General features: G+C 38.6%; 1 protein-coding gene across 1 annotated transcript in view; it reads right to left on the bottom strand.

The window, feature by feature from the left end:
• Positions 1-26,785, bottom strand: part of LOC146690181 (axonemal central pair apparatus protein HYDIN-like) — a 56,507-nt gene that overhangs the window by 29,077 nt on the left and 645 nt on the right. Inside the window, exons 2-40 of the mRNA XM_085435065.1 lie at positions 26,315-26,419; positions 24,955-25,080; positions 24,145-24,264; positions 23,768-23,902; positions 22,706-22,905; positions 22,325-22,449; positions 21,583-21,784; positions 21,226-21,400; positions 20,492-20,591; positions 20,100-20,218; positions 19,532-19,755; positions 19,297-19,364; positions 18,940-19,181; positions 18,450-18,550; positions 16,591-16,726; positions 15,297-15,461; positions 15,049-15,201; positions 14,209-14,447; positions 13,796-14,093; positions 13,544-13,687; positions 12,941-13,084; positions 12,331-12,423; positions 11,854-12,068; positions 10,964-11,138; positions 10,144-10,353; positions 9,002-9,184; positions 8,668-8,842; positions 8,114-8,244; positions 6,002-6,129; positions 5,531-5,667; positions 4,570-4,697; positions 4,349-4,462; positions 2,160-2,240; positions 1,878-2,027; positions 1,494-1,733; positions 1,016-1,145; positions 781-903; positions 396-566; positions 87-260 (exon numbers count right to left, since the gene is read on the bottom strand). Coding sequence (XP_085291191.1) covers positions 87-260; positions 396-566; positions 781-903; positions 1,016-1,145; positions 1,494-1,733; positions 1,878-2,027; positions 2,160-2,240; positions 4,349-4,462; positions 4,570-4,697; positions 5,531-5,667; positions 6,002-6,129; positions 8,114-8,244; positions 8,668-8,842; positions 9,002-9,184; positions 10,144-10,353; positions 10,964-11,138; positions 11,854-12,068; positions 12,331-12,423; positions 12,941-13,084; positions 13,544-13,687; positions 13,796-14,093; positions 14,209-14,447; positions 15,049-15,201; positions 15,297-15,461; positions 16,591-16,726; positions 18,450-18,550; positions 18,940-19,181; positions 19,297-19,364; positions 19,532-19,755; positions 20,100-20,218; positions 20,492-20,591; positions 21,226-21,400; positions 21,583-21,784; positions 22,325-22,449; positions 22,706-22,905; positions 23,768-23,902; positions 24,145-24,264; positions 24,955-25,080; positions 26,315-26,392 — 6,052 coding nt within the window. The 5' untranslated portion in view covers positions 26,393-26,419. The remainder of the gene's footprint in view (positions 1-86; positions 261-395; positions 567-780; positions 904-1,015; positions 1,146-1,493; positions 1,734-1,877; positions 2,028-2,159; positions 2,241-4,348; positions 4,463-4,569; positions 4,698-5,530; positions 5,668-6,001; positions 6,130-8,113; positions 8,245-8,667; positions 8,843-9,001; positions 9,185-10,143; positions 10,354-10,963; positions 11,139-11,853; positions 12,069-12,330; positions 12,424-12,940; positions 13,085-13,543; positions 13,688-13,795; positions 14,094-14,208; positions 14,448-15,048; positions 15,202-15,296; positions 15,462-16,590; positions 16,727-18,449; positions 18,551-18,939; positions 19,182-19,296; positions 19,365-19,531; positions 19,756-20,099; positions 20,219-20,491; positions 20,592-21,225; positions 21,401-21,582; positions 21,785-22,324; positions 22,450-22,705; positions 22,906-23,767; positions 23,903-24,144; positions 24,265-24,954; positions 25,081-26,314; positions 26,420-26,785) is intronic.

Raw genomic sequence — 26,785 nt, 5'->3', positions numbered from 1 at the left:
TTAACCGTTTACTTAAAACTGAAAATGACCAGTTAAAGGTGTTATTCATTTTTCCATCACAAGCTGCTTTCTAGCTTCCAGCTTACCAGCTTCCTTAGCATTTTTCTGAGCATGCTCTGTAGCAGCAAAGTCAAAGAGTTGTCTTGCTGTCAGGCTAACTGGTGAAGTGCCATTTAAAAGCATATCTGTAACCACATCATCAACACAGAGGCACGCTGCTCCATACCGAAGTGCCAGAGCAGCTGCTATGCTGCTCTTATCTGAAAAAAAAAAGAGACACACACACACATACACACACACACCTTTTATATCAAGTTAACTGACTCTAGCAGGGGATGATTGTTTTATACACTATCGTTATTTAAATTCTTTCATTGCAGAATGTGTTTTTAAACCTGTCAGTGGGGCTCCATATACGATAATAGCAATGCCTCTGCAGTTGCGTCCAATCAGAGCCTCAGGTGACAGGTCAACACCCATATGTCGGGCAACTGCTCTGCAGATAGGGGTCATCTCGAACTGTCTTAGACTCTCGCTGCTCGCCAATCTGGTCAATCCTGAGAAAACTGAATTTGAATTTAAATGTTAATTTTATAAGCAAAATAATGTTTGCAAAGAAAATTACACAAGTCTGAAAATTGATGGCATTTTTTTATGAACTGCTAGATGAGATGTGAAACATCTTAAAGGACATTACAAAGAAGTCCTGTTGCTTTCAACTCAAGGTGATCATAGCCTGGATGACTGAGAACCAGCAAAGAAGAAACTTGCTGTACTTACACATTTCAGGTGGTTTCACACCTGTAGTTCTAATTTCTGGGTGGTCTTCATCTAGTTTAGGCTTATTTTTTCCTCCCTGTGTGTCTTCATTTTGATCGTCATGACCCGTACCTGCCTTCAGCTCTGGGGCACACAGATCGATTAAAAGTGACATTATGACAGACATTAAAACAAATATGTGCTGACATAACTGTGTGTATATTATCAATAGCTGCTTAGGTATCTTTAAAGATACCTTCGTCTTTCATCTTGGAGCAATACTCCTTGTAATAGTCCAGCAGTTCTGAGGGAAGCCCTTCTCCCGGGACACGTGGAGGAAGTAGTAACACACTGTTGTCTTTATAATCCTGCATCAAACGCAGAATCTGCATGTGACCATGAGAAGAGAGGGCAGTTAAAAACCCAGAAAAAAATGTCTTATTAGAGACACCACATAATGCAAAAGACAAAAACAGATAATTTAATTCAGGAAAGCTGTGTGAGATTAACTGTAGTGGAAGAAAACTACCCAATGAGAATTGCATTGCACAGCATTTCTACTTTGTCTCTTTCTCTGATGCCTTTTTAATCATGCCATATTTTATCAATGAAAGGAAATCACATAATCTCTTCATATTACTACACCACTTGTAGCCTTGCCTTTAAAAATCATGCACTTCATTTTAAAGTAAATTTGCAACAATATTTCTGAAACTTTAGGAAAAAAGTGCTACCTCTTCTTCCTGGAGATACTGTGTGTCAAACTCCAGGGAGTAAAACTCAATGGGGAAAGAACAGGGGTTTTTCACTGTAACCTCAGCTTCAACGTCAGTGCTGGCAGGGAGACAAGGGCCCAGCTCGAGTACCGAAGGGCAGAACTCGAGATGTGGATCCTCACCCTGACCCTGAGCTGTGATGAACACCTCCTGGGTGCTGTCAGTGACTCGCACCACTAGCCGTCTGTTGTAAGGACACTGAAAGACAAATAGAGCAAAACAGTAGGTCTTTTGTCATATTTTATATCACGTTCTCTTGCTACTTTTTCATGATTAAGCAGTATGATGTTATGCTACTAATTATATCTAACAGTTATTGTTCTAATATTAAAAGCAGTTCACCCCATCAGCAGGCTTGAACTTTATGTGGACATTGACCCGTTCACCAGGGGACAGCACACCAGAGGAGGGAAACATCTCAAACACCACTGGAGGTGGGCGCTGCTCCTGCCAGGCTTTTTTACGCTTGTAGAGGGGCAGGAACTTATCGATCTGAGTGAGAACAAGAACAAATGCAGGCATCACATTTATTGTATTTCTCTCTATCTGATATCTTTCTTGGCACGACACAGATGGCCTGTGGATTCCATTTTTATATTATCCACAAAATAACAACAGTCATACCTTTTTAAAAGGCTTAACCTCCTCAGCTATGCTCCAGTGACACGGCACAGACTCATGGTTCAGCAGCTGTATTGTCTTCATCTGTTGGGTTATAAAGAAATTCTTACATTTTGCACAACAATATGTCATTAAATATAATGACATCGCATTACTGCAAGTTAAAACTGGTTTCAATTAATGAGATTTACTCATGCCTTTAGAATACCAAAGGTTCGAATGTATAGGTCTGACAATTCACTGATTTACCGGAACTGTCTGTATGTAATTTTCAGAACGCCCCATAAACTTGAAGCAGTCAAACATATTCCTGGATGGAGTAGAGCTTGAATTAGCTCCAGAATTTAAATATCTTGGGGTCATTCTAGACCCAACATTATCCTTCAAGAGTCACATAAATAAAGTGTCCGAGGTACTTAAATTTAATAATCGGAATTTTAATCATATACGTAATAATTTAAATATGAATGTTGCAAAAACTTATTTTTACTCAATGATCATCTCTCATATGGACTATTGTTTGACGTCCTGGTCACTTGCTTGTCCAACAACACTTAAAACTATTGAAAACATTTATAAAAGAAGTTTAAAACTACTTGACAAAAAACCGACTTCCCACCACCACTGTCATGTGTTAAAAAAAAAACATAAATTACTGAACTTCAATAACTTAGTGAAACTTAAAAGATTGTGTTTAATTAATATATAAAGTCTTACACTCCCTTGCTCCACCACCACTAAAGCAGTTCATTAGGCATAAAGAAAGCTCAGACAGGACCACTCGAGCTACAATCTGAGGAGACTTGTTTATACCCTACAGACGGACAGCATTTGGGCAGAACGTCCTCTCTGTCAAGGGTGGCCATCTGTGGAACAGTCTTCCTCAACCAGTTAGAGAATGCTCTACACTCAATTTGTTTAAGGCAAAGGCTAAAAACTGGTTATGGACAAATCAAGTGTGTGATCATGTATGAGTTGTATAGTTTTAATGTTTTATTTGGGAACAGAATGGTGTGTATGTGTGAGTTTGGTGATGGAGTTTTTATTATGAATGAATGATGAATTTTTATGAATTATTATGTCTATTTTTTTATGCTTAAGGATAACAGATGGAAATTAGCCTTTGGCTATAATCTGGTATGTTTACATTCATGTCTTTTTTCTTTTACATTTATGTTCATTAACATGCACTGTCCTAAATAAATAAAATTAAAAAATAAATAAATAAATAAATTTCTTGGTAACTATATGTAGGAGGGCACCACAGTGAGCCCAGTTAGAGCTCTGTGCTTGACAGCTGTACCTACCTGCTGTTCAAAACTGTTAATTGTGAGGAACAGCCAATCAGAAGAAACTTGAATTAAAGGGGGAACTGGTAAAAAAGGCAAATTTAAAATAAAAGATGATGTGAAAAAGGCTGCACCATGGCCCAGTAATGATAACTAAGGACTGTGAATTATATAAAGATGCTCAAGTCCAAGAAAAGAAATATAGAGATGAGAAATTTGCAAATTTGCATCTTTCTGATTTGCATTTAGTTACCTCGTTCTTTATTCTATTTTTGTTTTTAAATTTTTATTGTTTTTTTGTGAAGCACTTTGTGATCTTTGTCTTGAAAGGTGCTGTATTTGAATGAAAGTACCCACTGGTTCTCTGTATCATCTGACTGTGGATGGTTATATGATTCTACCTACATCTTTCAGTCCAATCACAAATGAAGAAAATAAATTCAATTTATACACAAAGTATATAAAAGATGGATTAAAAAGATGAAACATGAGTTAAAGTTGTGAATTTGGTTTTTGTATGCAATGAAATAACAGTAGAGCTTAAAAACAAAAAAAAACGCAGACAGAGAGTTAATATAAATATTTGAGCCTTATTTATACACTTAGATGGTGAAAACTAATCGCTATTATCGTTTGCTTGATTTTTGTAATAATTTTGTATACACTACAAATATTGTTTGTACTCTTTTTTTTGTATTGTTTTAATAAGCCTAATAAGCCTTTTTGCTTATTATGGTGGAATTAGAAGAAAGAATGGGGGAAATGTGCTGTGCCTTGGAAAATATTTTCAAGGCACAGCAATTTTTGACTTACTAAGTATTTCAAATTAAATATTAGACGAGAAAGGAATAGGAAAAGAAAAGAACTTTCACAGAGTCATCATCCATTGTTATCATGGTGTACCTGACACATGCCACACTGCAGAGTGTCAAATTGAATCGTATCACTGGAAATGGTGACAGCTGGCATGGTTACCACTGCACACAGTCGCACTTGCACCGTTGGACCACCTGCGACCTGTAACAGCAAAGAAAATCCTCTTAGATCCAAAATAACTTATAGAGGGAGAGTGAAAAGACACAAATTTAGTTTGTGGACATGTACAGGTGTAAGCCTGTGTATACCTGGATCGGGAGAATAGCACTCGTATAACCCAAATCCAGGTTGACTCCTTGAGGGTCAAATTTAACTGTGAAACTCTTCGTCTCATCACGGGGTTGGTTCTTCATGCTTTCAAAGTCTACTGTGAAACCTGTGAGGAACCAAAAAAAGTCATAAATTATTTTAAAATCATTTAAATTAAAGAGAAATTTTAAAAAAATGATACTTGAGGTGAATACTTAAATTCACCACTGTGTACAAAAGCTTTAGACATGAAGATGGTTTCAAAACTGCTACAAATCTACATTTTCTATTATCTTCTTTCAGAACATGCTAAGCTAGAAAAAAACAACTATAAGAAATCAATACTTGATGCTGCTTTAAAGCAGCACCAGTTGTCTTAAATACACTTCCAAACATATCCTTATTCCATCCATCCATCCATCCATCCATCCAATCATCCATCCATCCATCCATCCATCCATCCAATCATCCATCCATCCATCCATCATCCATTCTCTTCTGCTTATCCTTGTCAAGGTTGCAGGGGGGCTGGAGAGCCTATCCCAGCTACCACAGGATGAGAGGCAGGGTACACCCTGGACAGGTTCCCAGCCTGATGCAGGGCTAATGCAGAGAGACAGACAACCATTCACACTCACATTCACACCTACGGACAATTTCGATTCACCAATGAACCTGACCCCACTAATCCTTATTTCAAGCATTTTAAAAAACACAGGTTGTCTTTGCCTGCCTTTAACAAACTATCCACATCCAAGATTGTAACCTTGTGTCTTGTTGTAATCTTTCTTTAACGATCTAAGGGTTTTAGGTAAAACTGTCACTTGTTCAGCTACCTCATCTTTGTTCTAGAGTTATCAGAGATCAAGTTTATTTTCCTTTTGTTCTTGTAAATTAGTCTAACAGAGAGAGAGAGAGAAAGCGATGATGACCTGAAAAAGTAGGAGGACATTGCATTACCTGTGTCCCCAAGATGTTTGTTAGTGGGATGGAAAGACACAGGTATTGATCCATTATTGCTGACCTTCACAGCACGACTCACGACTTTGCCAGGAATGACAAAACCAAAATCCAGAATGTACTCTGGGAGTTGGAACCTGGGAAAAAGATTTAAATAATAAGAATAAAACACTGGGCACAAACAAGCATGTTAGCAATATAACTTATTGTTATAGACTAAAGTCTGTAAAAATGTTTAGAATATATGTATTATAATTTTACTAAATATAATTTTGCTTTGTATACTGAACTGAAGTATCTTATACATTATATTATAGATTTGTGGACTTTCAATGAGATATAATGACATCGTATCAAGAGTGCACAAAGTAAAAAAAGCTAAACAGTCACAAATTCCCCAGCACAGTTTGACAAAGTTCTCACTTCAAAAAAGAGTCACCAAAATGCATGTGTGTAGTTGTGTTTACATACTTTATTAGCTTGTTCCACTTTCTGAAGGACTCTTGTGGTTCTTCAGTCTCCAGCAAGTTATTAGCCACAGCAAGAGCATTTTTTTTGACCAACAATCGTTCAATTTCCATGTGAAGCAGATCTTCATACTAGAGGTCAAAGAGAGAACAGAGAATAGCAGGGGATGCAAGAAGTGGTAAAAACACTCAAAGCTCAACAGAGGAAACAAACAAACCTTACCAATCTACAAATACCTCTGCAATAAGGGATTTTATTTGTGCTTAATTTTCCCTACAAATCCTCATAAATTCCCTACATGTCCACAATATCAAGTCAGCATACATATTAATTAGGGGTGCAACGATATTCGTATCGATATTGAACCGTTCGATACAGTGCTTTCGGTTCGGTAGGCATATGTATCGAACAATACAAAATTTGTAATTTATTTTATCAACTTTCCTTCTGACGATGCTGTCTGTGTTGAGCGCTCAGTGAATCTGCGTTCGACTACTCCGCCTAGGCTGCACTGTCGAGCGCAGATCCACTGAGCGCTCAACACAGACAGCATCGTCAGAAGGAAGAGCGCAGGGCAAGCTAGCGAGACAGAAGTTAAGCTCTCCTTGCAACATGGCAAATTGAACCTCCCCACCCTCATTCAGATCTGGCGTTTGGAATTATTTTGGTTTTCATGTGAAGTATGACCCTGAAGGTAAGCGCATCATGGACTAAAGTAAAACAGTATGTTGGATGTGCCACGCAATGCTTAATTACATGGGTGGGAGCTAGTGTGTTAGCGCAGTTAGCTCCTTAACGTGTTGACGCTGTCCAGCCCCATGCACGGGTGATCAGGGGTAGCTCGTTAACGGAGATTTGCCGTGTTGTGGCGTTAAGGTCATTTCAACGAGATTAACCTGAAAGCACTAGTGGGAACACAACGAATATGACTGCACATTTACGCCGACATCATCCTAGTGCAAAGACAAAAACAACAAGCATGCATGCTACAAACTTTACCCGAGTCATTTAGACAGCCGTTAGCACATGATTCTCCTTATGGGGACCTGATATGTTTAATATGCTGCTGAGAATATAGCCCAGAAGAAGCGTATAGTATAGCTTTTATTTTGGAAAGAGACATTTCTCTGTAATAAACTCTCTTTTCCAAAGATGAGTGATTCCTCAATCAGATACAGGGCTCGCAAAATCGCTAGCCCGACGTCCTGGGGCTAGCGATTTTTTTCAGTCGGGGTACCAAAATCTATCTCTGCCCTGCCCATCCGGCTATTGTAGGAAGGAAAAATATATGTCAATGCTTTTGCATTCTTTCGGAAATGTAGCTGGGTAATTATGTCATTGGCATCGGTGAGCCACTGTCAATATGTGACATATTGAAATCGCGTTTGAATTTGCGCTTGTTTTTTGCTTTCACTTTGCAATTGCGGAACTGTGTATAGAGAGCGACAGTACTGATCTGTGAGTGATGATAATTTGCGCACCAATTCCTCTGACATCGTCTTATCAATCGTTAGCTTACTATGCAAACATGACAAGTGAAATCTCCCGCAGCAAGCTTAAACATGTGAGAGGTTGATCGCGCAGAGAATCGCTGAGCTTATATGAGTGCATGTGTAAAAGCATTTCAGTTCTGCTGAGCCAAATAAGACAGGTCAGGGTGAAGAAGTGACAGCCAAAGAAAAGCTTACCACAAAACGGAAAAGTTATGACAAATCAGACTAGAAGGCAAAAAGAAAGTGCAGCTTCATGGTTTCATGGACAAAAGAATTTCTGTGGCTGCAACATGACGAGCTAAATAACCAGGGCTGCACATAAGTGGTCCGCAGGTGCGCATTCGCTGTCAAAATAAAAAAACACGCACAAGGGTTAGGGTTAAATTTAAAAACTGTACTTTTGAGTTAAAATATATATTTATAATTTTAATAAATGACAAATTAAAAAGGTATGAACATTTTTTTGTATCGAAAAAATATCGAACCGTGACACCAAAGTATCGAACCGAACCGAACCGTGAATTTTGTGTATCGTTGCACCCCTAATATTAATAGGTATTTTTTCTTAATCCTCAACAAAATTATAGAAAATGGGAAGTGTCACTAATATTAAGTTACTGACTGTGAGTGTGCGCGTCGCCTCTGTTGCTGCTCCTCCCCGAACAGTAAATTCATATATAAGCTTCTCTTTGACTCCATCTTTCTCCACAGCTGTTCTGGCCTGCTGTAACACGTCACTATAACACTCCTCCGCTGTAAGAGAAATCACAGTGCAGAAATAAGAAGTTGAATTTGTGTCTCAAGAACTGTTATCACAATAGAGGTCTATTATGGACCGTTTGAGCTTGATGCTTTTCAACAAAACTGGTTTAAAGAGAAAAAGAGGGAAATATGAGTTCACAAGGATAATTGACAACATCCTTATATAGTTCTATAAGATGGTAACACACTGATGTAATCATATGTATTTATAAGTCCTATTTTCAGCCCTTTTGTCTGATGCAGAATCATTTATTTATTTTGAGCAAAAGCACTATTTTGAAGTAAATTTAAATGAGCTAAATATTCATCTTTTAGCTCATTGATTTTGGATTGAACATATCTCTGTGTGTGTGTGTGTGTGTGTGTGTGTGTGTGTGTGTGTGTGTGTGTGTGTGTGTGTGTGTGTGTGCATACACAGGATTCGTGGTAAATTCAGGCTGATCCTGGGGAACACTCCCACACCAGTCAGAGTGATCTCCTCCAGTGGTAGGAAAGCCACCTGCATCTGAAGCGTCTTCTTAAACACTTCAGGAATGCCCGGAAGGTAGAGTACACGGAGAACCTGTACCATACCTGCATCAAGGTAACCCTGTCTCAAACACACACACACACACACACACACACACACACACACACACACACACACACACACACACACACCACACATACACACATAAGGAAAGCCATCCTTTTCGTGATAAAATTGCTTTGAACATCCACAATTGAAATGGCAAACTCATAAGCTCACCTGAGCAGGAATGACTGTAGGCCAACCAGGTCTGACCTCATGTTCAAAGACCTTCATCTGCCGTGCTTCCTTCTCACCAACCCCTTCATCCTCCTCCTCTCTATGAGGGTGTATACTGTATTTGAAGCCCACCTTGCCCGTATTTGTCAGGGTTACATCAACTTCACCTACACAATGAAAAAGCTAGAAGCAAAGGACAAAGACTAAGAGGAGAGAGGAAACACTGTTTTGCCTTTTAAAGTTAACTGTACCTTTACTTTTATTAATGATCATGTCAAGCCGCTTACTGCAAACAGACAAAGTACTCCACCTAGTGACCGAGTATACTGAATTTGGTAGAGAAAACAATTTGTTTTTCAAAAAAAAAAAAGCATTGACCGTAATGGAGATTTTTTTTTTAATCTCAAGGTTTATGAAAATATGAGAAAGGATAGTTTTACACATAACGGCCCAAGCAGGGCAAGCAAAAACATGTTACTCTGAATCAAATCCAATCTACTAACAGATGCCATGATGTACAAAAATTAAAAGTGTTATTCATTTCACTTGTCAGTGGTCATAATGTTAGGCCTGATTGGTGTATAGAAATATGGTAAATGTAAGTGTTTAACTTTCTAAGTGTTCAAAACTAAGCTGAGAGATGCACATGGTGTCATTTCGAATGTTTCAGCGAATATCATTTGACCCTTCCTCCCTTTCTTAGGCATTCACACAGGTCAACCCAACTCACTTCTTGAAGGGTCTAACAGCAATTTGCAAAGCAATATGCTTTGGATCTGAGGAGTTTTGAATTGTATTCTCATTATTACCTTTAATAATTTGTACTCTTTGCACCTCAGTTTAAATGAAAACTATTGTGAATTATAAGGCTCTGAGTCAAATGGGAGCACTTTTATCGTTATCTTCATGTTAAAACTGCTCCATCCCCACACAGTTCTTTCTATATTAATATAAAGGTACTAAAATTAAATCTGAGATTTGGTAACTTAATGTAGATTTCATTATTTTATTTTAAATTGAATGTGTTTAAGCTGAGAGTCCAAATACTTACACTTTGAACTTTGAACCACTGGAGAGATGGAGCTGGCTGGAATAAAGATACCCGTAAGACACGTAAGAATTAAGGTGCCTTTTATACGCACCTGCTGGCCAAAGTCCAAATGGGTGGTGTCAAGGGTGTAGTTGATTTCTGATGCGTGTCCTCTGAGAATGATTTCATATGTAGGCCCGTCCTCTACATGGCACTGCGCGACCACCTGTCTGCTGATATTTTCGTGGCCGTAGAAAGAGAACGTGACTGCCTGCTGATCCCCAGGTTGCAGATGACCATGTGTCGGCAAAATATCAAATACCTACACACACAACGAGAAAACCAGATGTTATTTAGGTTTTACTCTCAGCAATGTTCTGAATCTCAGTTTTGAAAGATGGTGGACAATACATTTAAAATATTTACAATGTATAGACAAGAATCTAATGAAATTTGATTATAAAAAAATTACTCTATGATTGAATCAGTGAAGAACATAATCGTAGCTGCAACTAGAGTCCAAATGATTTATTCTTTTTTTCAGCTGCTTGCTTTAAGCGTCATCACAGCGGACCATCTCACCAACCCTCTGCATGCCTTCTTTCACTACATCCATGAATCTACTATGAAAATTCATGGATGAAGAAATGAAGAAAACAGAAGAAATGCCCTTCAACCATTATTCATGTTGCATGGATTGTCCACCAGAGGGCACTGTTGGTAATCTGTTTGGAACGCCACAACACAACACAACTGGCTTGTGACAATAAAACAATTTTATCTTTTTAAAGGGCATTGTTGTATTATTTTAGCAAAGACTCATAAGTAACTGGACATAAATGTTATGTCTAGTTTCTTTTGATAACAAATTGCTTATGTTTCGTGCGCCTGAAAGAAAAGAAGAAATTACCTACATGGAAATATTTGCTTACCTCCTCCACACGAACAGAAGCTTGTGTGCTGTTCTGTTGATCTGCAGCTAGCAGGGGGGTTTGAGGAGCTGAAAAGGCAGGTGAAAGAGTTGCAGAGGAGAGCCTCCATTCTTCCTGTTGACTTTCTGAAAGTTTCTGCTTCTTTTTCTTTTTTCCTTTCAGCATCTCTGTTTTTCTATAAGAGCAAAATAGACCAATAAAGCATCCCTAAACTTAAAAATATATTTTTCATAAACAATGCATTGAAATCTTACAATAAATGGAACATATGAAAAATTCTCTGCAAAGAAGGAAAAATGTGATACTATCTTTTAGCATCTTAGTGGAAAAAAACCCAAACAAATTCAAGATCTTCTTGAAGTGGACCTGTTATTTCATTTTTTAAAATCAGAATCAGTTGATCGTGCAGTTGTATTTCCTCTCTCTTTAAGAGAACTTTACTCAGATCTGAAGTTAAAATATTTAGGATATTTCCTCACTTTGGCATCTTACAGATCCAAGATTTCTTTTTTTTTTTTAAAAAAGTACAGATATTAGAAATTAGTTAACTCACTGAAATGTTTTGATCATGTTTATACAAACACACATAATTCTGTTGTGGATTTGCTTTAGCTGTCAGATACTTGATCTCAAACTTGACACTAAACTACTTGGTCAAAATAAATATCCAAATAGGTTCTGTATTAACACAGTAATAGCACTATAATCTCTTTCTTAAGTGATGTGGCTGGCTGTTTCTGACCCACATAACATCTAAAACAGAACAAATCTGGGTTTAAAAGACTTACCACACAATCACTTTACAATTATACAACATGATACTTCAGTGTCTGGTTTATAAATGTGATACATGTTCTAATACTGTTTGGCCAGATTCTGTGTGACTATACCTGCTGTTAATGTGGTCATCCAGAAAGGTCCAGTAATAGGACACAGGAAGCAGGGAACAGTTTGTGACGGTCATGACTTTGTGAGTCTCGGTGCAGTTTAACACACAGTCAAAATCTACAGTGGTGGAAGGAAAGTCAAGGTTGGGGTAGTGGACCTCTGCATGCAGGTCCACTACATCCTGCTGTGGGTGTCCCAAGTAATTTACCTCAAGATACTGAAAACCATTTCAAGAAAGAGGGAAAAATTATGTTAGTAAGTGAACATTTATTCAAAGCCAAGGATTATCTGATAGCTTAATTAAGACATTAGTTTTAGATCATTAAATGAGTAAAAAAAAAATAAACAAAAGTAAATGTTACTTCTATCCAGCCTATTTAATTTCAATGTAAATCCAGGTGAATAAGCCACTGCTCAAAAATGCGCAACTGAAAGAAGATAACAGCATGATATATCAAAAGAGGCTGTATCGTAGTTACCTCATCCACATTGTGTGACACTCGGTCCTTATAGAAAGCTGGATTAAAGCATACCCACAACTCAGCCTCACACTTGTCGCCTAAAACCACAGACTGGAAAAAATACACAACACTATTATTGGAGTTATAACACTTCAGTATATTGGGCAAATCAGTGTAAGAGCACTTCTTTCACAGAGCATGGTCTTGCACCTGGAAGAAAGAAATCATTTAATAAAATATTTATTATAATTCTGCCACGGGACCCAAGTTTATCAGAATTATCCTTCTAATCAGGATCATTCAATCACCACTACAGAATTCGAATTGCTTATTAATAATGCCCTAATTTGAACTACTATATCTGTATATCTTGAATGGAGCTGTTTGAAGTGCACATACAGTGAAGTCCCACTACCACATACAGATATCCATGACACACAATAACAAAAACAAAATAACAACATTAATCTGGAGAAAAGCTCATCTACAAGACAGTAAGAACACAACATGTTTCCACAAAAATGTTCACAAACATTGGTGCATGGCTCTATCACAGAACAGTGAGAATCCAGGAAATCTGCTTTCCTGGAACTTAAAACGAAAACAACTAGCAAACAACAATGTGCACCTTAGTGGTGGCTGTACTGTGCTCCCCTGGGGCCTCACACAGAGAGAAAGGTTCTATGAGCGACAGCTTCATGGATACAGGCAGAGAGGACACGTTCTTCAAGATCAACTTCTCATACAGGGGCCGCACACTCTCCCCTTTGACCTGTAACACATATACAAATCCTTAATTAAATGAACCACAATAAAGGACAGGAATGAAGCTGCTGCAGTTTAATCGACAACTAGCTGTTAACTGTGAGCTAATGATGTCTTTAACAAGGTTAAACTATTGTAATTTTCAAAAATTCTGAATGTTAAAATAATCTAAATGCTTTCACTAAACTATACAGAGTTTGGAATATGCTAGACATCCTGTCACAATATCCCTAAACTAAACAACATCTATGTGGCATTTGGTTGTGAATCGCATTAAGGACACCTGTAAGACTGACATAGCTATCTATCAAAGTTGTAGCTTATGGATATTTAACTTTAGCCTTTAACTAGGCTTTAGATAATATTTAAAAATACATGCAACTTACAGAGCATTACAATAGAGAGCATTCAGTATATGCCTTTATTCTAGACAAGGCACTGTTTCTAATTTTTGCTCAAGACTAACCTTCTTTATGTAGAAGTTCAGCTGCTTTGAGGAAATGCTGAGCAGCGGAGCCACAAAGCGACAAGCAATGTCTACAGACATGATTTTCTCCTGATACCCTTGCTGGCCAACTATAGCGTAGCACACCAGACGTTCACGTACAACCTGCGTTGTCGAAAAGAAGCATTATTTACATGTTCTATGCTGCTTACTATGCTACATCATGTCATTTAGTGCATGCGCAAACCTTTAACTTGCAACAAACCATTTCACCTTTGGGGAGTCTGCAGAGACTGTCAGCACCATGTCAGCAGAGCCACCTGGAAAAAGTTCCAGACGAGACGGTCTGAGGCTAACCATCGACTTCTCCCTGCTGGAAGGGAGTGAAGATCCACGTCTTGCATCATCTCTCTGTTTAGGAGTGAAGATAGGGGGTAGGAAGCTTTGGTCGGGCAAGGTGCCACCTTTGCAGAGTTTTGCAGTGGGCTGTGAGGTATCGACCTTCCAGTACATCCGGTGTACTCGCTTGCCATGGTTGCAGAGCTTGAAGTGGTACTGGTATGCTTCATGACTTACAAAGTAGAATAAAGACGAAGGATAGTGTCAGTGTCGTATTATCCACATCTACATCGTGAATTAATAACTAGGAAACGCTCCATTTTAGTCTATGAAAATGGGATTTCTACCTGAAGTGGGTGCCCAGGTCAAGGCTGGGACCAAAAGGCCTGTCACTGACAATTGTAGTGCCAGTGCCAGTGGCAGACAGGAGGACAGTGAGTGGCTGACTGTCCTGTATGGAAACCTCTAACTTGCCCTCAAACGGAACTGTATCCTTCAGATTCACCACGACCTTGAGCTCCACCTGGCTCCATGGTGGCACCTCCCCCTCACTGGGCTCAATACGCCAAAAGGGCTTTCTGATGGTCTAAGGAAGCAGAAACAAAAATCTGAGTCTATTCATAGTGTGAACATCATGAGCTGAGGAAAAAACACAAAGCAGCGTAGAAGCTCCAATAGGTCGTTCCAGCACTAAATGTGATGCATGAAAATATCAAGTGGGAGCATTTTCTATAACTGTGCTGCAAAGGTTTGAACTCTGAGAGATAAGAGATTAAGAGAGAGCAAGAGATGAAAGTTGAAGTCTAGTCAACAGTAAAGGTTAACAGCATTTTTTGTGCATAAATGTTACACCAAACAGTGAGACTACATAATTTTATCATTAGTCTATCTAAATTGGTAAAATGTCACAATTTGGTTTAAAATGACTAGTGCAAAGGAAGCCCCTTATTCTCATTCTCAAATTTAAGCAGCAACTAATTATTTCAAGAGTTACCATAGCAGTAAAATCATTAGCTCATAAATTACATATCCAATTAGACTGATAATTGATCAATCACAGCAATTAAGAAAGTCGGACTGCTAATACGTGAACAGATCTATGGTTGGACAGATATGAAGTAAATAGTATGCGCCTGCCTGTCTAAGTCACAAATGGTATTTTTATTTTCTTGGGTGAGTGTTTGTACCATTGGAGTGGTAAAGTGAGCTGGAATAGGCGAGTGGTTTGACAGGAGCAGGGTTTTGCCAATGTCCGTCAGAACTGGGATTTTGCCAAAGTGTAGCTGTGTGGTTTGAATGTGAACTAGTGGCCCGTGCCCAATACATGATAAGGCCACTTCCTGAAACAGAACAGAAGTAGGATTAGAGAATAAGCACCATGCCGGTATTCAGACCTACACACAACTTGCACTCCCACACATGCACTTCCACAGACCAGGGGTGGCTGGGAGCTCCCAAATACAGCAATACGTATCGTGTGATGCAGCATTCCAGGGGCCTTAGCTAGGAGACGCACAGGAAGCTCCTCGGAGCTGCCCGGATGAATCACTCCTCTGGGTGCAGAACTGCCTAAAAGCAGCGAAGAATTATCCTCATATTCCTGAAAACAGGGAAAGCAAAAAGAAAAACTAAATTATAAGTTTTAATGTCAGCATACAGATCTGGTACAAAATGTGTTTAGGTAAGTTGCTTCAGTGCATGTGTAATAACAGATTGCATTTATATAGCGCTTTTCTAGGCACCCAAAGCGCCCCCCTGAACCACGGTCGCCCACAAGTTGCCTCAGTGCATGTGTACACAAAGAATCTATCTCTGCTATATATATATATATATATATGAAGCACAGTCACTGATTATATAAGGAAAGCTTTTGTTGCCCTTTGTCTCAAAAATCCAAATCAATTCAAAGCAAAATAACACAAATAAAACTTAAACGCTTTCTTAGCAGTTACATGACACAGTTTTGTGGAACCACCTGACATAACTTTCTAAACTTAATCCCAAATAAAAAAATTTTGAGTGAAATACAAGAAACACACGCAGAGTTCCAAAATAAGAAGAGTGAGCTGTTTATTAGGCTGAGAAAACGAAATCAAATCAGACACAATGTTGTTTGTGGGTGATTGTGGCTCAAGAGTTGGGAGGTCGCCTTGTAATCGGAAGGTTGCCGGTCAAGACACTTCACCTGTTGCCTACTGGTGGTGGTCAGAGGTCTTGGTGGCTACAATGTAGCTTGCCATCACCAGTGTGTAAATTGGTGGATGACTGTATGTAGTGTAAAGCGCTTTGGGGTCCTTAGGGACTAGTAAAGTGCTATACAAATACAGGCCTTTTACCATTTGATTATATTTAGACAAAGCCAGTTCTTTTGTTTGCTCATTTCCAATCTTTATGCTCATGGCTCCACAGTGTAACTGTTTACACATTTGCCTAACAAGTGAAAGATCCCAGTTTGTTCTAAGGAAGAGACACAAATCCCTTAGCAGTTGCATCAGGAACAACATCTGATATAGAAATCTGCTAAAATCAAATTTGTGCAGCTACCTGTGGTGACCCCTTGTGGCAAGCGACGAACTAAAAGTGGGTATTTCTAATTTTTACGCTAAGCTAACTTTCTCCTGGCTCCAACTTCATATTGATTGAAAAGGAAAGGTACAGTGTAAAACACTTTAGTGGCTGCCAAAACATGTAAACTCTATAATTGTTGTTGCTCTGGTGATCCATCCAACCTGATCAAGCATGCCGTAGCAGGCAGGCAAATTGCTGGGGTTGGTCAACCGCACTTTCTGTTCGAAGGGTTGATTGAGGAAACACTTTTCAAAGTGTAGCACAGGAGTATCCACCAAAATCTGAGGCACAACACACCTATCAACAAAAGGGAAAAAAGCAAGTCAGACAATCAGGAGAAAAACAAGGAAAAGATGAGGAGAATAAAAGATGTGTAATTGCACTTCATCATGCCTAAACTCTATTAATCCTCCAAGTTCAAGTTCAATGGATGCAAACAAACAAAAGTGCAACAGAGACTACCGGAAGAAAAAAAGCTACATTGCTTTAGGAAAAAAGATGACAGAAGAGATTACTTAACACTCACCCTACTAATTGGGATCCTTAAGGGATGCTTGACTTGGTAATGAACATAATATGTTCCATTTAATCTCTAATGACAAATACAGCGTAAAAACTACTATACTTATAGTAAAAAGTAAATGAGAAAAATTATAGTAATGTATGTCATTTCATGGATTTTATGGGTCTCATCCACCAACCAAGACACCACAACAAAGACATTTTATTCTATTTTCCTATATCAGATGGATGGCCATTCATTCTCATTCATCATTTTTTATTACGTTTCCCTTTTCAAAGGGAAAAAGATTTTCAGTCTTAGGCTAATAGAGAATAAAGATCTGTGTAAATGGGCCCAGTATGACATTTAGATTCATTTTGCTGTGACAGAAATGACTTCAATAACTGTTTATTTGAGTACGTCTGGACTAGGGCTGGGCGATATGACCCAAAATTCATATCTCGATATTTTTTAGCTGGATGGCGATATAAGATATATATCTCGATATATTTTTTTAAAGCCATAAAGTAAGAACAAAAAGAGAGTTCTTAGTCAAAGCTGTGTCCCAGATGTCACACAGGCACTTTTATTAACATAGAGCAGATGTACATAAAATTTACTCAAAAATAAATTATGAGCATTTATTAAATAATAATGCTCCATAAATAAAAGAAAACAATGTTGTTTTTGTGCATAACAAAAAGCTCACAATTGTGCAGTCAAAATGTAAACTAAAAGACGCTGAGCACAATAACAAAGACAGATTTCACAGCTGCTCTGTTCCCAACTTCTACTGCGTGACTGACAGCCTGGAGTTTGAAATCCGCTTCGCAACCGCGTCTCTTAACAGGTGCCATTTATAGTCCTTATACACAGTAGGGTAATATTACGTTGAAGCACAGTACGTATCACTCCGCGAGGCTCAGCCGTAATGCTCCGACAATCCATCAAGCGGTGCAGCTCCGTAGCTTACTAAAGTCATACTAAAACATTTTTTGACAGATTGCTGAGCGCCGTGTTCCACATAAAATCGGTTCACGGCCATCAAGCACAACCAGAATTCATACATAAGGCGCGCTGTCAACTTTTGAGAAAATGAAAGGATTTTAGTCCGTGCAGCCCCTCTGGGCTGCATGGCGTTAGCGTGGTTAGCTCGTTAGCGTGGTTAGCTAGCTAACACGTTGACGCCGTCCAGCCCCACGCATGGGGCGATGCGCAGTAACTCGTTAACGGAGATTTGCCGTGTCCATCTTGTCGCTTCCTGCAGGTGAAGCGATGGGGGACGAGGAGTTGTGTTCAGTGAAGGAGAGGCAAGGCCGAGTAACATTGCGTAAAGACGAAAGTGGACGAAAGAGAGGCAAACCTGCGGCTCCACAAGTATAATTATAACGTAACATAGACTATATCGATATAAAGGATATTGTCACATCTTATATCTCGTATAAAAATATATCGATATTTTTTAAAAACTCGATATATCGCCCAGCTCTAGTCTGGACATTAAGCATGTTTGTGTACCTAGCATTTATAGGCAGAGTCAGAATTTCCTCCCCAACACCTTCAACATCCACCACCAGTGACAGCTGGTATGTCCTGACTGTGTTGGAGCACAGTGTGACCTGTACAAACATCGCACAGACATACAACAAGACCACAAATACGCCAATACACAGACAGGACAACAAGTGTCTAAGGTTAAAAAGAAAGGAAAGTTCATTAATGTCACCTTCAGCTTTAAAGACCCCAGTATCGACAGAGTAACCACCATGATGATGACTGCTGGCTAGAGATCTGATTATTTTCTAAACCAGCAAAATATGTCAATGAGATTTACTAATCCTTCAAGATTGCCCAGATATTTTTATATTATCTAAATAATCTACATAATTTACATGTATATAAAAATAAAAACAGAATATTTGAGGTTTTTTCCTACTATTTCATAACATGAAAACACTGACTGCTGGAATATTTTGTCAGTGGCGGGGATGGTGTTAATAAACTGTACCTTAATGTCAACATCGGACACGCTACGCACTGAGCCTGCTGCCGGGCTGACCGTGAACTCCACAGGGCATGGATGAAGATCTCTAGCAGTATAACCTTGCCAATCTCTCAGTGACTCATCCGAAATCTGTTTGAATGAGCTAACACTAGGAGAGCCCAGCCCGTCCCCCAAGACACGCAGGATGAAGTTCACAGGTACAAAGGAAGGGTTGAAGAGCGTACAACCAACTGTTACTGGAAAACCTATGCAGGGAGATTAAAAGAAGCAAATATGAGAAAATGTGAATATATTAAGATGATGTCTGTCATTATTCTCTGGATATATGTTATAAAAACTAGAAGAGCAAAAGTGATGTACCAAAGGCTACATCCCCAAAATTAAGTTCTGAAACACTGAAGTGGATTGTGGGACAAATGACGGAACCCCTGCAAAGAAGAGACAAAGAAACCTTGAAACCTCGGGAACAATAAGATTTGAAAATATGCAGTGAGAGTGTAATAGACCCACTACTACAGCTGGGTCAGCTTTTATTTGTGCTGTGTTACATGTAAATGTCCTGGCAGAGAACTGGCTCGCTGCTTGCTAACTTTACCCAACAGTGAAGGTCAGTGGTTGAGGTTGTCCTGCTACACTTAGCAGCAACTCCTCAAAGAATGAACCCAGAATGGGACTGCAGAACGATACTTCCACTATCTGGCAGGTGCCAGAGGGAACAACACCTTCCTCGGGATTGAAGGAGAAACAGCGGCCAAAAGTGGTGTCAGGACTTGACCACCTGAAAGGGGCATCAATTGGCCCTTTGTTTGACAACTGCACCTGAAGAATGAATTCTTGTATGAGAACAAATACCCAATATTGATCATCTAAATACAAAATGTGTTTCATGGAGTAGATGAATTGATATAAGGTGGTAGAGTCTTTCAGCATTACATTTGTGCATTAAAACTGTCAAAAGAAAAACTTTTGATTTTGTTTTTATTTTATTTTACAGCTTTTTTAACAATATATGCTGTTTTGTTATCTTGTGGATAAGAACTATAACCTTGCAGTGCATCCACCAAGGCTGAATTCAACTCACACAAAGTTGTAGCTCAAGCATTCTACATTAGAGCCATACTGGGAATAACATAACGTGTTCACACTGGCTTGGTTTTTCTTACCTCTTGGCGAAATCTTTCACCTATGAATAAATCTTTTAAGTTCATCCCATCATAGTTAAGCACAAGTTGAGGGCCCGTGCCTTTGCCCTTGACTGTGAGGGGTAACGGTGATTCACATCCTAAGATGACAAACAGCCATGATAAAAGAGTTACAATAGAACTAAAGACAGAGAAAGGAAAATTGTAGGGCCACAGGAAAGAAAACATCACACAGATTTTATGCATGTGACGGTGAAGTTTAAAAGTTGCCTCTGTGTTTCTGTGATTTTGCTCTATTTTTTAACAATGTAAACATGACTAAAATGGACAAAAAGTACTGATTAAACTGATAACATTATGAATTATTATCTTTTGCTGCTGTATGTGTGTGTGTTTGAGAAACCGGAGTAAACCTGTGACATCGCAGTATATGGTTTGTTGATAAAGTCTGGCCTCCTCAGGCTTGAAGATGATGGTGAACTTCGCTGTGGTGCTGGGCCATATTTCCCCCTCCTGAAACACGTAAAGACAACAATAATTATTTTAGTGAATCAAAATGCAAACATTACAAAAACGTAAGAAGAAGAAAACGACTGATTTTTTGGTCAGGCTTTACTCTACACATACACACACACACACACGCAGGTGACCTCCCTAACTCTGTGCTGTCTATCTCTTTGTCCAGGGAATGGGGCTGAGTTGGGGACAGAAGACAGAGCAGCTCATACTTTCTAAAGGTCTCTGGACAGAAAGGCCCTAATCTGTGGTTCTAATGTCACAGAAGAATCAGACAGACGTTATATGCAAACAGTCTTGATCACAAAGTCTGTGTGACAGTTTTAACATCAGATCTGATCAACCTTTTCAGAATTCTGTTCTCACAGCAATAATACAGCTCTGAGGGTAGAGCATGCTGCAAGAAATGATTCACGGAAACATCAACAAATTTCAAGTGCTGTTGCTCCTGTTCCTTCTCCCCACTTAAAACTATTACATTATGCAGACATACTATAGGAGGCATTGTTGCCTCTAGAGTTGATGGAAAAGAAACAATGGGCAATGTAATGACATTTAAGTATTCAACTAATCAGTCTGGCAAGAGGAAAATCATGTGAACACACGACAAGACAATGAAACACAAACACACCGGAGGCTCCACAGTTATACAGTGTGAAAGGGCCAAGAGGTAGTCGTTTGCATCCTGACTTCTGTGTTCCTGTGGGGCTCTGGACTGCAGCGGGAGGTAATGGATCCCTGCAGGGTCAGACTTAAGCAACTGTCCTAGCTCGACTTCTTCCTTCTGCTGGAGCACTGAGCCCTCCCTAGAGACAAGTGGGGAGAGACAGTGAAAAGTATAACAAATAGCAAATGAGGAGGGTCAGAGAGAAAAAGAGGCCAGTAGAAGGACAAAGATCTACACGACAGAAAGAATGTGATGGGTACCTGAGCTCATTTCTGGCAACACATGCTCTAATAAATACATTTTGTGCTCATGCATAAATACCTCAGTAAGCTCAGGTCCTCTTCTTGTTGGCTGGGCCACACAGTCCAGCAGTACTGAAGAGGGATGCTACTGTGGTTGGTGAGGGACACTGTGCGTGTACTGATCAGGGAGACATAAGTATTCTCCATCCAGATGGAGTCAGGTTCAAGGTGGATGTTCAGTTCCTCACAAGACCCATGCAGGCTAATGTACACATCTTCACCTGAGTAGAAGATATCATGGTGCTTATGACCAAGTAACTGGTTACCACAGGGTAACATAAGTGGTGGAGAATAGGTATCAAGAGACCTTTTTTGTCTATTTTTGTTTTCATTAGTCATTTGTAAAAATATGGAGGAATACTGTCGGGATTTAAGTGAAATTTAACAGGGTTACTCTTGTCTAATTGAAAGACAACAGGAGATTCCTAAATACCAGATTCTGGCAGTATACCAAAGTCACTAAGATGTAACATGTACTATGAGAAGAAATCAGGGAGAAGAGAAAACAACCCCTCTGATCTAGCCATACCAAGCAGGAAATGTGATATAATACAGCCATTATGAGCTGAATTTTCATTCCCTAAAGACTGGCTATATTCTCTTTCATCACCTACAGTATGTCACCTTTACTTCACTGGCCCCCTAACCAACAAACACATACGCACCGCTCTCGCAAGCCCCTTATCAGTGTGTATTTATCTGTTACATCTTGAAGAGTCTTCAACACAAGTCTCATTGGTGTCACAGTTTTGTTTTCTCACCAGTATGGTAGTGCAGCAACAGATCCTGCCTGTGGTTTCCTGTGTTCATTGGGTGGAAAACCACAGTCACCTGCATACTCTCGCCAACATCAAGTGCCCCAAACTCAGGTGTCACTGAAAAAGGCCTGCAATAATAGGTTACTGTTTTAGAAACTGACAGAGGAAAAGCAAACTTTTAACTAGACCCAACAATAAGTACTGTAAAGTCTAGTTAAAGGTATACCCAAGACTCCATTGTGTAATTTTTGATAAGTAGGTAAAAAATGTTTTCTGTTCACTTATGATTCTGAATTTTTTTCTTAAATGTATTTAACAGTTTTCACAAGCTGAACTTTAAAAATAACTATTCACTGGGTACAAGAATGACTGTTTTACTCTCACCTCTCTGTGTGGAGCCTGAATTTGGCTTTGCTGTTTCCTACATTACAAACAAGTTGAGTCTTCTCAGTTGAAGCTTTCACGTGACACACGGGCAAGTCAAGCTTGTCTCGAAAGTCAAGAATGGCACGTGGCCCAATGGCCCGGATTGGAATCTCAAACTTTTCCCTCTCTGTCACACAAACCAGTCTATGGTGGTAGTCCTGTGTAGACAAGGAGAAAAGCCTGTTGCAACCACACAAACTCTATAAACTCAATATACTATATTATATCAGTTGTTAAATAATTTTGTGCCACTGAATTTGGGCATACAAGCAGTTCAATTTTATCCAGTTTGATTCTTACACTGAATTTTTATAGCATCAATTCACAACAACAGTCACCTCAAGGCAGCAAAGACCCTACAGTAATATAGAGAAATCCCCATCAGCAAGCACTTTGTGACAGTGGGGAGGAAAAATTCCCTTCTAACAGGAAGAAACCACAGACATAATGAAGCTCAGGAAGTGGCAGCCATCTGACGCTGCAGGTTTGGGGTGAGCGAAACAAGCTGTTTATTCCATGAGCTGCTCAGTTATTCAAATGTAAATAACAAACTAACCAAAAATATCATACTTGAGTCCTAACCCTTAAAACAATAAAAAAAAGATTCTTTCCTTAATAAACATGAACCAATAATTAAAAAAACATTTTTTAAATTATATATGTGACAAAATCAGAAGGTTATTTGTTGAAATAATTAAACATTAAGGAAAATGTATACAAATCAAGTATATTCTCTTGATTGATTTCATATTGTATTTACGTACCAAAATTACACAGAAAATTTACGTGTAATTAATTTTGTTAAATTCAACATTTAGGACAATTTTTTTTAGTGGATTCTGATTCTAACTGAGACTTCATGAAACATTTATGCAGAAAGTTTTGTAAAGGCTATACAAGATCATATGAGGTTATCCTCATCCTATATGTGGTTATTGTGACTTTGTGTTTTGTTCTCTCAGTCTAGGCTTCTTTGTTTTTGTGCTGCAAAGTCCAATCAAATGCAAACGTCTCTTGTACCTTGTTTTCGTGTGGGGTGAAGAAGACTGTGAAAGTGGCAGACATTCCTGGTGCAACGTTGCTGCGTGCATCACTTGAAGGCAAAACACTGAAATACACGGAGTTCTGCTGCTCCAGCTTCACTTGCCGTGAAACCTGAACAAAAAAATAAACATAAACTGTTGATAAGTGCATAAATGGTATCTTATCATGGTATCTTATTCAGATTTCCTCCAGTCAGCAATGACCTTTTCTTCACACTCCCCACATTTTCTCTTTTTCAAATAGTCATGCTGCGGCGGTGTTGTTTCACAAATGTTTCTGATTCAAATATAGGCTTGACAGTCATGCTGATTTCAAAATTATTTGATCTTCATTACTCTTATTGATTAATATACCTTGTCATTGTTGAGAAGCAGCAATGGTAACTTGTAGGTCTGTCCAGGAGAGAAATTCTGGAAGACCAACTCAGAAGGGTAGGGCTGAAAAAGCGGCTGATCTATATCTGGAAAAGAACCCTAGCCAAACACACATACAGAGACAATTCTTTAGATTTCCAATTCACCTCATACTTTGCACTAAATACGTATTGAACAGTGCATTTGCTTTGCTGCTTTGTGAGCACAAACACATGATAATATTTGTAAATATTTAAACAAGCTTTTTATTCATATTGATGTAATGATCAGAAAAGAAAACATGTTTTTCCTAATTAACAGTGAAAAGATGGACACACAGTATGATGCCAATAATATTAATTATCTCTTTTTTATGCAGTCCTAGCTTTTGTGCAGATGCAATTTTAAAATATACAATCAATTATGGGGAGAAAATATAATGTCGCGACAACTCTACAAATGATGAGTGTGAAAAATCAACAGACTGGTGATCAGGCAAATGTGCTGTGATTGAGTCAAATTCCTGATTATTTCAACCTCGGCCTTTCTACAGTTCTTCACCTGAAGGGTCTGAGCTGTTTCTGCAGCACAAGAGTCTCTACATATTGCTAGGCAATAGGCTAGGCAGGAGTAAGTGATATCAAAGAAAATATTTAAAAATAAGAACTCCCTTTCAATTTGCACCTTTTACGGTAGACTGTTGCCACTGTTATTGTTGGTTCCCAGTTAATGTTATACTGTATCACTGTGTGTAATAGGAAGAAAGTTTTTAAACTAGTGTGATATCACAGAATTATAGCTGGCATTTACTTTGTGATGTGGAGCGGCGCTCAGGTCAAGCAACTCCAGGATGCGAGGTGGGTGCACCTCAGCTGTGTTACTCAGGCGCTCCTCTGTGGACTGCAACATCTCCTGGGAGAAAACTGATGGAGTCACCTGCAAACACACAGCAACACAGGCCTATTTACGGTCTCCTAATCAGCAGTAATGAGGCGCTGAGCTGTAGGCTATTGCTCTTGAAACAGCTCAGCTTACAGCTCTAATGCTTGCATATACATAAACTCAAATAATGTTCATTTTGTGCATCATTTTTTGGGTATTGTATTTTCTACATAATCCTCTGTCATTGGTGCACCTAAAGCAAAAAAACAACTAATTGCACTTAGTCTCTCTGAAGGAAAATGATTTTAGCTTAACTCTAAATCTAAATGAATAACATAACTGCAAAACTGCTTATGCAATATTTATGCTTTTATCATTAATAATTATAATAATTATTATTCATTTTATTATGCAGTTAGAGAGATAAATGCCACAAGATTGTAAAAACGAGCATCTGCAGCAGATAGAATATTTTTTACAATTTGATTTGATTATCCGTCATTACCTATCTTATATTTCTGAACATGTTATTTTCCATATCTAATGAGGGAGCTTTTATTTTGGAAATCTGACTATTTAAAATCTTGATGGATTCCAATATCTAAACGGAAACAAAGCAAACTGGTGGCTTCTCGTAACAAACTAAGTCTTTTAGTTTCAAAATATCACAGATTGAAGTCTTTATAAAATCTAAAGACTATCTGGATGCACTTATTTTGAAAATATTAAATATTTTAGAGCATGAGATGAAATGACAACTAATGCAGAGTAGAAAATGTTAATCCCTCCACTGCATCCCTGAACATTGTACCTAGTTTCTGTCAGGTGTGTAACAGCGCAGCTCACACTGATGATGAGCCTAATTTTTTCTTTTTAACAATCTTACCAAATAAGTAAGCAAGTATGGACATCAATATTCCACATTCTGACCTGAGAAAATTGTAAGTGAAGTGGAAGAGAGCTAAAATGGTTAGGCTGAGGTCAATGCAACAAAACACTGTAGTCATGTAATTCATTTTGAGAATTACATGAGAAGCCAAAGTGATTATTAGGACAACTCATCATTTTAAGCATTATTTAAAAAAGAATGGGACAGTGTGCAAGAAGTAGGTCACAAGAAAACAGAATGCTGTTTATTTGTCAGAAAATCCCACTTCTGACATCTGCTGTAACATCTTCATTTCCTTGTCACCTGAAAGCTGTCATATGGCTATATTTCACAACATAACTTGCAAGCAGCTTCAAAATTACAGAGGTAAAAGGGAAAAAATGCAAGTTAGAACCTCACCCTCCTTGTTTTCCCCTCCTTCACACGCTTATTGTTGCATAGCAGGGACGCCTTTTTCTTCACCTGAGTGACGCTCATTCTGAATATGTTGTATGGCAAAATCACCTGCAAGAAAGGAAACAGAAGAACACAAGAGAACACATGGAGTCATAAACTAGACATCCATTTTTTATGTTTCAGTTATCATATCAGGTTCAGAAGTAGCATTAGGGTGTGTCTTTAACAACTGAAATCTATATGCTGTATTATTATTATTATTAATCCTTTATTTATCCAGGTAAAAAATCTCATTGAGATTAAAAATCTCATTTCCAAGAGAGACCTGGCAAACAGTGGAGATGGTATACCATGTCCACTTCAGTTTATGTCATACATACTTATGGTACAGTAATTTGAAGATTTAGATTCAATTTCAGAAATCAAGTGCTTTCTCAGCATGGCCTCATGACTGTTTAATGAAATATGGGTTTT

This window comes from Copadichromis virginalis, linkage group LG16 (assembly GCF_057382275.1).
Source record: "Copadichromis virginalis isolate Kocher_CV1m ecotype Utaka linkage group LG16, C_Virginalis_male_GT1.1, whole genome shotgun sequence".
Lineage (NCBI taxonomy): Eukaryota > Metazoa > Chordata > Actinopteri > Cichliformes > Cichlidae > Copadichromis > Copadichromis virginalis.
This window is presented reverse-complemented; position numbering and strand designations above follow the sequence as displayed.